This window comes from Elgaria multicarinata, chromosome 1 (genome assembly GCF_023053635.1).
Source record: "Elgaria multicarinata webbii isolate HBS135686 ecotype San Diego chromosome 1, rElgMul1.1.pri, whole genome shotgun sequence".
NCBI classification, from domain to species: domain Eukaryota; kingdom Metazoa; phylum Chordata; class Lepidosauria; order Squamata; family Anguidae; genus Elgaria; species Elgaria multicarinata.
Genome location: NC_086171.1, coordinates 20,064,001 through 20,079,834, shown reverse-complemented (window position 1 = coordinate 20,079,834; position 15,834 = coordinate 20,064,001). Strand labels below are relative to the sequence as shown.

Sequence of the window (15,834 nt, the reverse complement as noted above, 5' to 3'; positions counted from 1 at the left end):
CAAAAACATTTCTGCAGTTAAAGGGTGACATGAAGACAATCAGGAAGATGGAAAACTGTGACTCTGATTCATGACTGTGCATTAATTTAGCTGCTTCTGCTGATGTGTGCGGGAGGTAGGCTTGTGGTGTGGCCGTATCAGCAGAACACAAAAGATGCATGGCATGTTCTTTTGGGTCCTGTTCTAGCTCATATTTCACATAAGCAGAACTCTTCAAAATTCCTGCTTTTATTATTACCTCAAGAAATGAATAAAGGGTTAGGTTATGAATGGGTTTCAGACTCTCTAACCACCCACCCCACATTGTGCCTCGTTCACAAGAAGAGTCTGGCCCTGTTTTCTTTACATCCCAGGCACAATCCTTGTAACTGGGGCAGGACCACAGAGAGGGCCATAGGACAAGGTTGCTACTACAGTGTGGCTTCAGGCTTTTCATGGCTCATCCCACAGCCAAACCTGGGCTTTCTCCCTGTCCCGCTCATAGTTGTGCAAACCTCAGATTGTACACTCAGAAGAAAGTCCCATTTTGCTCAATGGGGTGTACTCCCTACGAGTAAGTGCATTTAGGATTGCAGTCCTGGATGCCTGCACTTGGTAGTCTTTCCCCTGGAGCAAGACAGGTTTCACCCTACTTGACCATTTCACTGCAAAGAGCATATTTGTACATGTGTGTTCAGCTTACAACAGCCTTCTCCAGCCTGGGGGCCTCCAGTTGCGTGCTGACTAGGGGGTTATGGGAGTTGTAGTCCAACACATCTGGAGGGTGCCAGGTTGAGGAGGTCTGACTTACAGGATGGCAATGCCTCTTTTTGCAAATGCAAAGTTTAGGTGCACTTTGCTACTACAATGTAAGTGAAGACCCTGAACCATCCCATTCAGTAGATGGGGCTCTTAAGATGTGAGTCAATTCCTGCATAAATAGGTACTACTCCGGTGATGTCTAGGGGGCTGCATCAGTACATGTTGTCACCGGATGGCACTCTTAGACTGAACAGATCTCTCCAGTTTGCCTTCTCTACTCAGGAAAATAAATCTTATTGTGGTTACCATTAAGTATATCATCACTGAATTTCTCAAGGTACTTGAAGAATTAGGAAACCCCATTCATGTAGTGGCTATTTCTAATCATCAAAGGCACAATCCAGCCCTTTTGAATGGGAGTGTTGAGCACATGCTGAATTATCTCCCATTGAAATCAGCCAAACTTCAAAGTGCATACCTTTGGTTGGATCGTGCCCTATTTTATATTACAATAGATTGGATCCAGCCTTAGAGTAGACCTATTGAAATCAATGGGACTTAGGCTTATTACAGAGCTATGGCCCAGTGCAGAAAAGACTGGTGGCCAAGGTAGTCAGATGCAAAAGGGCTGCAGCAGCTTTGGTAGCTGCATAGAAAAGAGAGCCCCTGCACCTTTAATAGTTGGATAGAAGAGGAAATTCCAGCAGGTGTAGCTTATACCTGCCAAAATTCCATCTTCTGCAACACTATTAGAGGTGCAGAGGCACTGCCTTCTTTTTGCATCAGGCTGCTTTACTGGCACATCTGCAGGAAATCTGCACTGATTTTAAATAGCTGAAGCTATAATATCACAGCTCTGTACTACTTACTGTATCTTTTTTTAAAAAAAAATAAAAAATTGCCATGAGGTTTTTGAACTGAGATTATTTGTTCTAAAAGGCCAGTATAAACCCATAGACATAAGTTTCAAACTTTTTAAAGAGCCTGGGGTTCATTTTTAGTGCCATTCCACCAGAGCAATCACTGTGGCTTATATGCAGTGAAACTGTCTTTGCAATCCACCAGAGACGAATGTGATACTGTGCTGGCAACATAGCTACAATTTGACAAACAGCAAAGCTAACATTTTCCCAAAGGCTAGCTACAGAACTTCATTCCATTTTAACAGATGCCCTGTAATTAAGTATCTAAGCAATTTAGAATGGCCTCTCTGAGTGAAAGTGCTTTCAGATGTCCAGCAAACAAAATAAAATAAACTCAGCCCAATAGAGTGACTCTTTGGGAATGGAAATAGAAAATGGAAAGTGGGCAAATAGAATCCGAATCTATTTCTGCCGCACATAGTAATATTCCTCTGCTCCCCGGCCCTTTCTAAAACGCAGAAGGAACTACCTTCTTCCCCCTTAGTTTCTCCCTGCTATTACAAGAGAATTTGAGAGAGAAATCTCTCTGTCAACATCATTCGTAATTGTTCAAGTCTAAATAAACGAACTGTGAATGGTGTGGGAAAAGCAGAGATAGACAGAGAGAGGTTCACCAGACGAGCGTTTTATTGCACGCTCACTACTGCCCACTTACAGATGTGCATGCGTCCTTTAAATGATGATGTCTGCCTCCAGCTCATTTTTCCGTCGCAAAATAGACCCATTTTAATCCAACTTTTAAAAAAAACAAAAACGGAATGTGCCATGGTCTCCTCCTGTGTGCACGAAAAGCTGTGAGATACAAATGGTCCATGTGGTCTTTGTTTACTTCCTCTTTTCCCTCTGAGCAGAAAGAGGAAGTAAGGAGGGACAAAAGTGGGGGCAGAGAAGCAATGATTTCCCCCCCCCCGTGTGATGATGTTGGGGGAGGGGGGTATATTTGTCTCCCTACTAGAATGTGGATCCTTCCATGAAATTGACAGCAGGTTCTGGGTCAGAACAGGCAAAAGAAAGTCTTTCTCCACACAACCCAGAATTCACTGCCACAGTATTTGGTATTGGCCTTAAAAGAGAATGAGGACCATTTCATGGAAGAGAACTTTATCATTACTGTTATCTATGAGAGCTAAGTAGGTCCTCCCAGTTCAGAGAGAGGCACTATAACCAACTTTGAACACCAGCACAAACAGTGGGAGAGAGTTGTTACCTTCCTGCCTTGTTTGTGGACTTCCTGGAAGTATCTAGCTGGCAGCTATCAGAAAGCAGATGCTAGGTTTAGATGGACCATGATCCAATAAGGCTCTTCTTGAAGCAGGGGTGGTTGGACTGCAGCTACCATCATCCTTAGTCAACATCATCTGGAGGGCCACACATTGCCCCTTCCCGTCTCAGAGCTAACATTGCTCTAGCTTTCATCCTGTTTCAAGGAAGGGAGGGAAATTCACCTTGAATCTTTTTTTCCCCTTCTTAAAGGACCACCTGAGCAATAATCTCCTGCAGCTGATCAATAATCACCCTTTACCCAGCCCTTCCAAAAAAAGGAAACAGGATTTTTTTCTCTTCACCTTTAATATTGCTGGCACTATCCAATAGGTACTGAAATTAGACACACAACTGTATGCAGGCTTTAACCTCACATGAGAGCCAAATTACACATTTAACAGGAGATCCATGATAGTCAACCAATGATTTAAAAAAACCACAATTGAAAGCATCTGCAGGAAGGGAGCATCTAGAGGGCAGCAACACTTGGGGAAGGACTTTTAATCTTTGCCCACTCCCATCCATTTTTCTAATACAAATTTTCCCCTCCCCACCAGGCTGTTATTTGATCCACTGGGGGTAAAAAAGCAGCTTCTCTTTTGTAACATCTTGAAGTGACTAAGCAGTAATGCAGGCTGAAATTGAACAAAGGGTGTTTCCAGAACTATTTAATCTTGGGGTAGATAATTGTGGAAATAACATGTTGAATCCAGGCTTAGTTCCTATCAAAACCAATGGGGCTGAAGTTAAAGCCACAACTAGCATCCCATTGATGTCAATGGGACTGTAGTGCAACCAACTGAACTCTGGCCCCGACCCTATATTTTTATCATTACAGGTATCTTCTGAGGGCAAATGGAGTTCAGGGTTTACTGGCAGCACCAGTAATATAGTGGCGAATTTTGTAGTGCAGGCACTCATCACGACATTCCCATAGCCACACCCCAAGAAGAGTCTAAATCTCCAGGCAGCTGTGTTGATAGGTCTTAATTGCCCATTCAAGGCCAAGCCCCCTCCCCCTCCCCCTCCCCCAAAATACTTTGCATTGCAACAGGGAACAATATATTGCTCCTTGGAGAATTCCATCAACCACCCCCACCACCCCCTGCAACTGCGAGGATTTTAGTTAAGTTCAGAGAGAACAGGAAATCCCGATGTTGCCAGTGTCCCTGCTAATCAAAAAGTGCCGGGGCTGTGTCCCTGCGAGCCCTGGCTCTGCTACACCACTGGCCAGCACAGGCTAATCTGAAAATGACCAGAGTATGGGAGTGTAACTAACATTGCCTGAGAATCCCTGCCTGTAAATTCAAGGATTGTTGATTCAGGATCCACAGCACCCACATATACAAACCCTGAAAGGGAAAAGTGTCCAGGGGATCTGTCCTTCAGTGTCCTTCAGGCACTTATACAGAGAGCAATTTTCACGGCCACCCTGGGACTGCTACACTTGTTTGCTTAGGGCTAAAATAATTTGTATGGTAGGAGTGGAATGAATGGCAATGGGGAAATTGAAGGATTCTCTCTCTGCACTGTTGTGGTGGGCATCATAATAGCTTGCAGTTTTGAAACTGAAAGCAGTAGTAACAATCTTTCTATTAATTCAACAAAGAGATTTATAGCACCAGCCCACGTTTTCCTTTGAATAAGGCAGGAGTGGAATGAGCCCATCCGACTGACAGTCTCACCATAGTCGTGTTCTTGTTCCTTGAAAGAGAAGCTCTGACTTCTGCATACCGATAATGTTCAAAGTTGATGTGCTGAGATGGAAACAGTTTTAAATCCGGGATAACTGCACTTCCTATATTTGTCAAAATATCCCAAGCAACGCCCACCTACTACCTGTATTCTTTCTGTCCACTGGGCAACACTTTTCATTCACAAATCTGAAATAAAAGTGTGTTGTTGCTGTTTTGAATGTTTCCCTCAGATTAAGTATTTTATGGGCAGTCATCTGTTGGGGATGCTCTAGCTCTGGATTTCCTGTGTCGAGCAAGAAGTTAGACTAGATAGCCTACAAGACTCCCTCCAACTCTATGATAATGACCTGGTTTTCCCCACACAACAGCCCGTGGCTTAATTTAGCTGTGGGGCTATCGTGAAATGCAGGGCAACTATGGGCACCCCTGGTTGCCGTGGTTTGCTGTGTCATGCAAACTTGAAATCGTAGGTTGTTTGAAGGATAACCCTCAAGCATCCCTGAAACAAGCTATGGGTTATTTGAGGGTTATCTCTACCCCCTCAAACAACCCTTCACATGACATGTCAAGTTACAAGTGAGCTGTTGCTGCTTGTGTATTCAAAAGGGTGGCTGGAATACTCCACTAAGCCCAAGGAAAAATTAACTCATGGTAGCTTACTATTATGTGCAGACAGCCCCTCTGTGTTTGCTAATAAAACAGGAAGGGAGCTTGGTAGGGCTCAGCTGAAAACAATTCCTATCTGTGTTTGAGTTGCCACAGCTACACAATGCAAAAGAGTGTGCCTCACAAAGCGATTATGACTGGCTTAGATGAAATTGCCCAGATTCTGAAGCTTTTTCAGTGGTAATAAGAAGATAAGGCATCACTTGATCCAAATCAAAACAGATATGATTATGCTATCACACTCCCCCCCCCTCCCTAAGAAGAGAGCATGATAAGAAGAGAGCGTGCTGTGAAACCTGATTAGATTTACCCCGTTGGCAATATTAGTTCAAGAATAGCCTTTGCGAAGCATGTTATTCCGAGAACCGTAGGTGCTTATGAATTTTGACTTGAACATGTAATCTGTGATACCTACAAGACTGAGGAGAATATTTGGGCTAAACTAGCTATTACACATGCAACACTCCCCAGAAAAGGTGGAGGGTTTTTTCCTAAGGAATTTCTATATGCCGCCTGCAGCATCGCTGCTGCAATGCTAAATTGATAAAGTTAGATGGGGCAGGAGGGAGTGTGAGCTATCTGGCCAGAAAAGCCTGCCCCCTACCCTGCATTCCCACACTTTCCCATCTCAACAACCACAAAAGACAGCCCCTCTCTCCAGCCAACTTGAGCTTTTACTCAACTTCCATGGATAACCCTGAGCAAAGCTAAAAGTCACCGTAAATTGGCACTTTGAAAACCTTCGGTGGGGGGAATCCTGATGTGGCTGCAAGTTGGCGGCTGTATCATTTAAATAATGCAGAGCCACTGCGCAGCCACTACAGGGTTAATAGATCGGTTAGAACCCTCCCCAGCGAAAAGCAGCCGTGGGGGTATGATGGCTTCCCCTATGCCCGTGCAAACTCCTCTCCACCTTCCCAGCTGCTTTTTCATCTGGGGGAGTGGGATACATATTTGTCCTCTGAGGTGAAAAAGCAGCTTAGGATAGGGTTTGAGTGTAAAATGGCGTGAGTAGGAAGGGTTATGCTGCAATTTCCCCCCTCCCATTTCTATACTCACCACCTCGTGGTTGTTTTTTATTTTAAAAATAAACCTAGTTGGGTGACTGTTACATTATCTACCATGTCTCTTCTAGAGCTTTTCTACACTGAACATTTATCATGTGCTTATGATTCCTCATTCATGGTAGTTTGTGGGTATGTTAGACAACAACATAATCTTCCAAGGCCTCTCCCATAATTTCCAGGCATTTTTGTGGGTTTTTTTATTGGTGAAAGTCTGGTATATCAGGGAATTATGGAACGAAACCATAGCGTAATTGTGCAATTCCACTATACCACAGTGCCACCTAGAGGTTATGTAATGAAACATATAGAAAGGCAGAGAAGGAAAAAGAACATGTGTAGAGGATCTGATCTGAACCTCACAAACAATCTAGAAGCAGAAACCTTGGTAAAGTGGCACATTAAAAGCCTCATCTAGAAAAGGCTCTAGTTTCCTCCTTTGACACAGAGCTTTCTTGTGATTTTTTTTAGCCTTAATTCCCCTAGAACCTAACCATTAGATAGGTAGAATAATTGTTTACTTGGTTACAAGGCCCTGAGTGTATTGTTTTGAAATAATGTGCCGATATTGGGAGCAATGTGCACTGGGCAGTAGGAACACAGTGGTTCAGTTCAGATGTAACACCAACCTATTGTGGGCTGCATTCAGGAGTAACCCACATGGGGTTAGAGTGACATGTGTGTGTGGGGGAGTGTTTTCCCAATCCCCCAAGATTGATGCATTACCCACCCTGGGTACGCAGCCTCTAAAATGGGAGAAAGGGTCCCTGGACTGGCTTCTGTGTCATGCATCGGGTGCAGTGTGGATAATTCCTGGCATTCGGTTGATAAAAACCAGTGACCATTGAGGCAGCTGCTTAGAGCATCCGGAATTTCCAGCAACACTCTAGCCCATACAGCAAACTCTATGGTCACCATTGCATAGCGACAGATGGAGCGGGCGATGCGACTTGATTCTCATTGTGGCGGCCACTGGGATATTCAGCGACTGGCGTGCGAGGACAACGCAGGGAGTACTCTGAAGGGAGGGGTAAGAGAACCACATTGCTTTGCGGTCTTGTGAGGGTTTTCCCACCCATCTCTGCAGTGTTCTTTCCCTACCCGCCCTCCCACCATGATCATGTGAATAGGCCAAGTGTCAAGAATTGCCAGCAGTTTGGTTTATTACACATTGCACTCCTAAGGTATCAGTTCCTTGAATAAATATGCTGCTGTATGTTTTCAAAGGCACCATCAGGATTCAGAAATGGTCAGTGGATAAGTAATTGTGTATTCCCTTTGGTCCGGGCTCTGAAAATATTGTGAGGTCCTTGCATGGCATTCTTAGTGTGATCTTATGTATTAGGGTGACCATATGGAAAGGAGGGCAGGGCTCCTGTATCTTTAATACTTGCATAGAGAAGGGAATTTCAGCAGGTGTTCTTTGTATGCATGCAACACCTGGTGAAACTCCCTCTTCATCACAACAGTTAAAGCTGCAGGAGCTATACTAGAATGACCAGATACAAAAGAGGGCAGCAGGGCTCCTGCAGCTTTAACTGTTGTGATGAAGAGGGAATTTCACCAGGTGCTGCATACATAACAATGACACCTGCTGAAATTCCCTTTCCAGTACAACTGTTAAAGATACAGAAGCCCTGTCCTCCTTTTCATATGGTCACCCTATATGTATATCTATTCAGAAGTAAGCCCCATTGAGTTCAATGGGACTTACTTCCAGGTAAGTGTGTACATGATTGTAGCCTCAAGGTGCAATACGCAAGTTCCGACCGAAAATGAGCCCTTTTTATGTCTAAACTTGCATAGGTTTGTGCCCTCAATGTCATAAATCTTCCAGCTGTAAACAAATCAAAATCTGTTCCTTCTATGGACATGTGATTGACACCCACAGGCAGTGGATGGCATTCTGCTGGATAACATCTAAAGAACTAGTTCTTTGGATAAACAGAAGACTATTTTAAATATGAAGTAATGGAGGTTGCCTCATGCAACATGCATGTATGTGACGAAGGAAAACGGAAGTGGAAATGGCAGAAGAAACTAAAAGTCTACATTTTACAAACACAATTTGTAGCTGCAGACTGTCAGGCAGAGATTCTGAGGCACTTTCTCACCATGGTTAGCACTGGATATCAGAGACAGCATTTACTTCAGCTGGTAGCATCAGGGAGTAGCAAACAGACTATAACATGACTTCTAAGGGTATAGAGAATACAGGTATGAAAATATAGGTACCAATATATTCTTTTTTGTTAAACTATGAAATTCACTACCACAAGATGTAGTACTGGCCACCAATTTGGATGGCTTTAAAAGGGGGGTTGGATAAATTGTTGGAGCAGAAGGCTATCAATGGCTACTAGTCTTGGTGGCTATGTACTACCTCCAGTATCCAAGTTAGTATGCCTATAGACATCAGTTGCTGGGGAACATGGGTGGGATGGTGCTGTTTCACTCATGCCCTGCTTGTGGGTTTCCCCTGGGCATCTGGTTTGCTGCTGTGTGAACAGAGTGCTGGACCCTTGGTCTGATCCAGCATGGCTCTTCTTCTGTTCTTAGACCTGAAAGGGCTAACATTTCCCTGCCCATGCCAAGGCAGGATCACACACACACACACACACACACACACACACACACACCCCTACACACCGATGGTATGATTAACCCATCACATCATCACGCAGTCATGGGCCACAACATGGGGGGCTGGAGCGACCAAGGTGCCTACAGAGCAGATTGCTCCAGATAAGCTCATGCAAGCAGTCGAATCACTGCTTCGCTTCCCACTGGTGTGCAAATAAATTCTCAACTTGTTTATGCCAACAGCTGTCCTACTGACTGTCTGCTGCATGCGAAGAAAGAAGAAAACATCTAACCCAGAAAACAACCTGAGCTACTGGAACAACGCAATCACCATGGACTACTTCAACAGACATGCTGTGGAGTTACCAAGAGAGATCCAGTCCCTTGAAACATCAGAGGTAAGATTACTTCAAATCAATATCTGGATTTCAGTCATTCTGCTCCTTCTTGGCTGATAGGTTGCCAGCCCACAGTGTTACAGCATTGGGAGAAGTGGTAACTTGCAGAATTTTCTCACATCAGTCCGTTGGTTTCTGTTCACCACTCGGCTGCTAAGATCATCTTCTTGGCTCGCCGCTCTGACCGTGTTACTCCACTTCTGAAATCTCTTCATTGGCTTCCAATTCACTTCAGAATCCAATATAAACTTCTCCTGTTGACCTACAAAGCTTTTCACTGTCTAGCTCCTTCCTATCTTTCCTCTCTCATCTCACACTATTTCCCCGCTCGTGCTCTTCGCTCCTCTGATGCCATGTTTCTCACCTGACCAAGGGTCTCTCCTTCCCTTGCTCGGCTTCGTCCATTTTCTTCGGCTGCCCCTTACGCCTGGAACACTCTTCCAGAACATTTGAGAACTACAAGTTCAATCGCAGCTTTTAAAGCTCAGCTAAAAACTTCTTTTTCCTAAAGCTTTTAAAACTTGATTTTGCCCTGACTTTTATACTGCCTGTTTGGTGCATTCTCTTCCCCGCCTTATTGTTTTATTATGACTTTATTAGAATGTAAGCCTATGTGGCAGGGTCTTGCTATTTATTGTTTTACTCTGTACAGCACCATGTACATTGATGGTGCTATATAAATAATAATAATAATAATAATAATAATAATAATAATAATAATAATAATAATTTTCCCTTCTGCACATTTCTTGAAGGCACATAAACCTTCTCAGTTCTGTACCTTGGCTTCCAGACCCGTAGTCCTTGAGCTTCTAAAATTCCCTGATCCATATAAACTTCCTGTGGCCCCAACCTGAAGTTATACCCCAGCCCCACTTTCTCCTTGGCCTTTATTCCACCTCCACCACCCATCTTTTTCTCAGTTTTTTTGATTTTCAGTCCCCTAACTAGTCTGTCCCAATTCTTTTAGCCATTTTGACTTAACCACCTACCTGTCCAACATTTCAGTCTCCCCGCCACTTCCTACAAAGAGCCTTTTGTGGGAGAAATTTTCTCCAGTGCTATATACCCTTCCTTTCTATCCCCCTCCCCATTCTTTCCTTTGGGTCACCATTTTCTCCACCTGCACTTCCCTCAGGTTGGTTCTCAGATCATAAGCTGTTCTGACTTTTTTTTTTCTTCAGCCACTCTCCTGCCCTTTAGTTTCCCTGCCTCCGATCTCTATGTATCTCACTAGAGCAGGGCTGGAGAATATGTGGTCCTCCAGATGTCATCAGACTACAGCTTCCATGATCCCTTACCATTGTTTGCACTGGCTAGGGCTAGTGGAAGATGCAGTCCAACAACAGCTGAAGGACCAAGTTCTGCACTAGAGATAGTACCCCTATCTCTAGTACCCCTATGAGGGTTTCCCCCCAAACTGTTCTTCCACTCTCTCAACAGAAGCTGGACTGATGTGAATATTCTGTTGTTGAGAGATTCATTTCTCTGCAGCTAGAATATCCCATGGCATTACAGCAGAACAAACATTCAACAGTTGCAGGTATTTCCATCACCATTGTGGAGAAGATGTATGTCAATTATACCCTTCCGCACATTTATCAAAGGTACAAAGGAACTACTTTCCTCTAAGGCAGGCTTCTCCACCCTGGTGCCCTCCAGATGTGTTGGACTACTAACTCCCAGCACTGGAGGATGCTGGGAATTGTAGTTGAACAAACCTAGAGGGCATCAGGTTAGGGAAAGCTAAGGGATTGCCAAAGGCAATGCTGTAGGATTAGCTTTGCTGACATAAACATGTTGCCACTAATGGTTCAGTTTGGCAAAAGCTAAAATTTACCATGCTCTAACTTTTTTTTATCTGAGCCAAGGCCTGAGAAAAAAGCAGTAGGGTGAGGACCAAACATCCATGTAACTGATATGCTTAGAGGTCGGGAGGTTGGAGCCAGTCCTGAGGTTCGATTCAGATTTAGCATGCTTAGAGTAGAACAATTTCAATCAACCGGACAAGTAAGTAATAACTAACTTGTCCCATTGATTTCAATGGGTCTACTTCAAGTATGACCAGGTCTGGATCCAACCCCTGTTAAGTATTTGTGGACTAATTCAATTTAATGTTTAGCATACTTTAAAAATGCTACATTTAATCATTGTCCCTTGGTAAATTAATTAAGTAAATTGCCCTGTAACTTTGACATTGGGAAAAGTCAGGATACCATATGGGCAGACTTTAAGCTGGCCTGGTTTCTTCTTGTGGTTTTCCTATGGACATGACTCCGTATGGAGGTAGGGAGAAGAATGGCTTGTTTCAACCAGCCTCCATTTTTAGCATTAAGCAAATTAGGGTTTCTTAAAAGTATGGCTGTAAGGAAAGGCTGCAGCTCAGTGGGTAGAACTCATGCTTTGGATGCAGAAGGTCCCAAGTTCAATCCCCAGCATCTCCAGGTAGGACTGGGGGAACAAAAGCCCTGCTTGAAACCCTGGAAAAGTCACGGCCAGTCAGTGTTGACAATACTGGGCTCGATGGACCATTGGTCCGACTCCATATAAGGCAGCTTCCTTGTGTTCAAAAAATACACTTTATTGGCCGTTGAATGATTTCCCCACCCCAGCCCCCACTGTTCTACATATGTTCCCACACCTAAGAAGTGGCAACGCTGTGACATGAACCCAACTACCACTAAAGTGTCTTCTGCTCTTTTCCCATTACTTTGAGGTAGGAAAACATCATTCCCATGTAAAGTTCATCAAGGCTTTCATGGTACTCCATTGTTGGCTTCTCCAGTACATTAAAAATAGGTTCTCACAAATATCTGCCCAGCCCCCATGAGGTTGACATGGGGAATTTTGCTAACTATTATTTTTCTTTTATTATTTATTTTTACAAAATGTCATCCAAGAAGGAAAATGCCAGGAGAAATTTTACAATGTGAATTTGCAGCAGCTTGAGCTTCCAAAGAGTAGAGGAAAGAGTCCAAAGCATCGACTTCTTCTGTCTTCTGACACTGTCCTCTTTGTGATTATTGAGACCCACTGTATTAAGAGCTTCTTCCCCCATATTAGACGCAATCCATGGGGCACCACGGAAAGGAATAGACCTTGCTGCAGGGTGGAGCTTAGGGTAGGCTGAAGGTAGCTCAGGATCTACTGCTAATTATCTGAGCGATTATCAGGATCTGAGCGATTTGCAGTGGATAGGCAAGGATGTCTGTCTCCCAGTTGTTTAACAATATCAACAACAAAATGAACCCCCCACCCCACCCCAAATTATACTGCTGAAGTAAAGACAGCTTGGGAGTAACCAGTAGCAGATTCTTTAAGTGTATTTCTTTTGTCCAAGCAAAAGATCTCCGGTGGATCTCTGGGTTCTGGTAACATTCTGCGAGCCTGAAGTCTACCCACCCCTAGTCTACACGCAAATGTCAGCTGCACCCCCCCTTTATATACTACAACTTTATACTAGGGCTGTTCACCATTTTGTCTCTGGGTCTGAATTCTGAGCCAAAATAGGCTGATTCAGCCCAAATAGGCCCAGAACCAAAGCAGGTTGACTTTGGGCCGAGTTGGGTCTGAAGCAATTTGGAGTGCTTCAGATTGATCCGGACACACACATCCCCGCCACGTGAGTTCCCTGCTTCTTACCTGTACCTGGCTGCCATTTTAAAAATGTCAACTCTCTTGAAGAGGCCTGGACAGCTGCAGATGCTCAGAGGATCTAGGTAAGGAAGGGGGGAATCATGCAGCCAGGGGCAGGCTTGGCAGGCACCAAAGAAAGACAGATGCCGGCTGGCCAGCCTGTCAGATGTCTGAATAATTTGGGCATCTGAATCTCAACCTGGATCCAGAGTGGGTCTGGTTTGGAAGCTCCTGATCATCCTCCAAAGCATGTATGTGTGGGGGGGGTGTCCGTGCACAGCCTGACTTTATACTGTCTTTGTATTGCACAAGTTGTACTGAGAACGAATAAGTGACAAAACAATCCTAAAGCTTAACCTTTCTTTTTCTTTCTTTCTTTCTTTCTTTCTTTCTTTCTTTCTTTCTTTCTTTCCCCTTCTCCCCACTTTTTCCAGGACCATCTTTCTGAGCCTCGCTCCCCAGCCAATGGTGATTACAGAGACACCGGCATGGTCCTTGTGAACCCTTTCTGTCAAGAAACCTTATTTGTAGGACGTGAACAAGTGTCCGAAATATGAGCCCTCTCCACTGCTCTGGTACTTGCAGTCCCATCTTTATGGTTTCCAAATTATAAATATATATATTATAAATATAACCTTTGTGTAACCCTGAATTATGAGAAACATTTTCAGCTCCCCACTCCCCAAGAATTATCAACCTCTTTTTTATAAGTGTGATTAAAAACTTTACAGACCAAACTTCAGCTTTATATAATAAAAGCTATTTCTAAGCAAAAAAAAATAAAATTGAATCCATTTCTTGTAACCCTTACTAAATGCTTATCAGCCATACTTTGTATACAACCCTGACAGGGTTTTGTTTTGAATCATTTTGTTCACATCTCCCTTCCCTTTCACAAGCGTATTTCACAAGATTAGGCCAGAGCAGGCATCTCTGTTGATACACTAGGACATAGTCTATCATTCTTTTGGGTTGAGCCATGGAACAAAAAAGACAGCTATCCCTCTTCTCCTAACACAATATGCTGTGACTAAATTGCCCGCTGACAGAGCATTCTCTGTGCATTAAGGGATTGGCCGTCACGCCAAGCAAGAATCCACTCCCTGTCATAAGTGCAAATATAGGCAGCCAGGCTCGGAGGGTATATGGGGCAGTCCAGTTTGTGAGCATCTGACAGCAAGGCTGAATGGAAGTGTTACGCTAGCCTTCCCAATGATTTTCTGGTTTGTTTGTTTTTGGGGAGGCTTTTTTGGTCCTGATTTCAAAAGGGCTTTTCATTAGGTCATCTTTGAATGTCTGTGTTGTTATGAATTTTGAGCCCAAGTTGCCATGTTTTCTGGGGTCTGTCCTCTTGATTCTTGAATCTTAATTCATGGATCCTTCTTGCTTGGCCATCTTTAACCAAGCCACGTGCTTTCTTTGGAAAGCAAGTGGCTTGGTTAAAGTCCGAATTGTTTGCGAGGCTAACAGGGACTGAGAGTCCATACAGTGAAATGGCCATTTATCATTTCTGTTTGCATATACTGTACATAAATCAGCTTCATTGCATTTAGCCTTACAACAACTTAGCACAGCCTTCCTCAACCTTGGGCTCTCCAGATGTTTTGGACTACAAGTCTCCGCAGGGCTGGCCCTACCATTAGACAGGATAAAACAGTCACCTCAGGCGGCAGAGGCAGATGCTGCATTCCCTAAGCCTACCACCTTCACCTGCAGTGGAGGATGCTGTTCCATCCTCAGTGTTGAAACCAGATTTATTTATTTATTTATTGCACTTATATACCGCTCCCATAGCCAGGGCTCTCTGGGCAGTTTACAGAAATTCTAAAATTAAGATTAAAATGAGTATACAAAATTTAAAATCCTAAAACACAGAACATACACACATAAAGCATTAAAAACCGTTAAAAAACTAAACATGTGGGTGATTAAGATGTGCCACCATATGCCTGGGCAAAGAGGAAAGTCTTAACCTGGCACCGGAAAGATAGCGTTGGTGCCAGGCGAGCCTCGTCAGGGAGATCGTTCCATAGTATGGGGGCCACCACCAAAAAGGCCCTGTCCCTCGTTGATCTACCAGTGCAGTAATTTTTTATAATGCAATGGGAATGGGCATCATCTTGTTCTTTGCCTCAGGTAGCAAAATGTTTTAGGCCATCCCTGACTCCCAGCATTCCTGACCATGATGGCTTAAGCTGACAAGTATTGCAGTCCAAAATATCTGAAGGCACCAAGTTGGGGAAGGCTGACTTGGCTAGAGTGAGGACACCATCATGCCCATTTTATATATGGGGAACTGAGGCTGAGTGATAGTAGTGAGTTCCCCACACAACAGAGTCCAGTGTTGATCTCAGAGCCAAGTCCAACTATCACCTTCTCTATGGGTGAGCTGGGTTAGGAATCAAGTAGTGATGGTATATGAGCTTTATCACACCAGCGTTATACTGTGCAATCACTGCGAATTACATGAAAAGGACTCTGAAGTTTTCCACCTTATAATTTGCTTTGACTGTGAAGTACTCCCATGCATCCTGCCTTAATTGTGCTATAAAGCCAAAAGATTTGCCATATTTAGCCCCTACTTTTTTAGCATATCTTCCAAGCCGCCGCTGGGGCTCAGGAGCAGGATTTTAAAGAAATGCTTAGATCTGTGTAAGCTTTAAAGATAAAGACACCAAAATTGGCACAATAATAGATATTAGGGAGAGCTTTAAGCATATCAAATTTGAATTGAATTGGGTCATCCGTTGATTTGTTATGGGGTTTTTTTTACATTTCCCCCTTAAACTCACTTCCTGGTATGCAAAGGATCGCTGTCGCCCAGTAGCAAAAACAACAACGGCGAAAGCTGTGCTACAGGGAG

The 15,834-nt window shown here is 43.8% G+C and overlaps 1 protein-coding gene across 1 annotated transcript in view; it reads left to right on the top strand.

Moving 5' to 3' along the window:
* TMEM108 (transmembrane protein 108) overlaps positions 1 to 13,735 on the top strand; it is a 29,578-nt gene extending 15,843 nt beyond the window's left edge. The window contains exons 3-4 of the mRNA XM_063124243.1: positions 9,181 to 9,335; positions 13,406 to 13,735. Of these exons, the coding sequence (XP_062980313.1) occupies positions 9,181 to 9,335; positions 13,406 to 13,528 (278 nt within the window). The 3' untranslated portion in view covers positions 13,529 to 13,735. The remainder of the gene's footprint in view (positions 1 to 9,180; positions 9,336 to 13,405) is intronic.
* Positions 13,736 to 15,834: the final 2,099 nt, after the last annotated feature.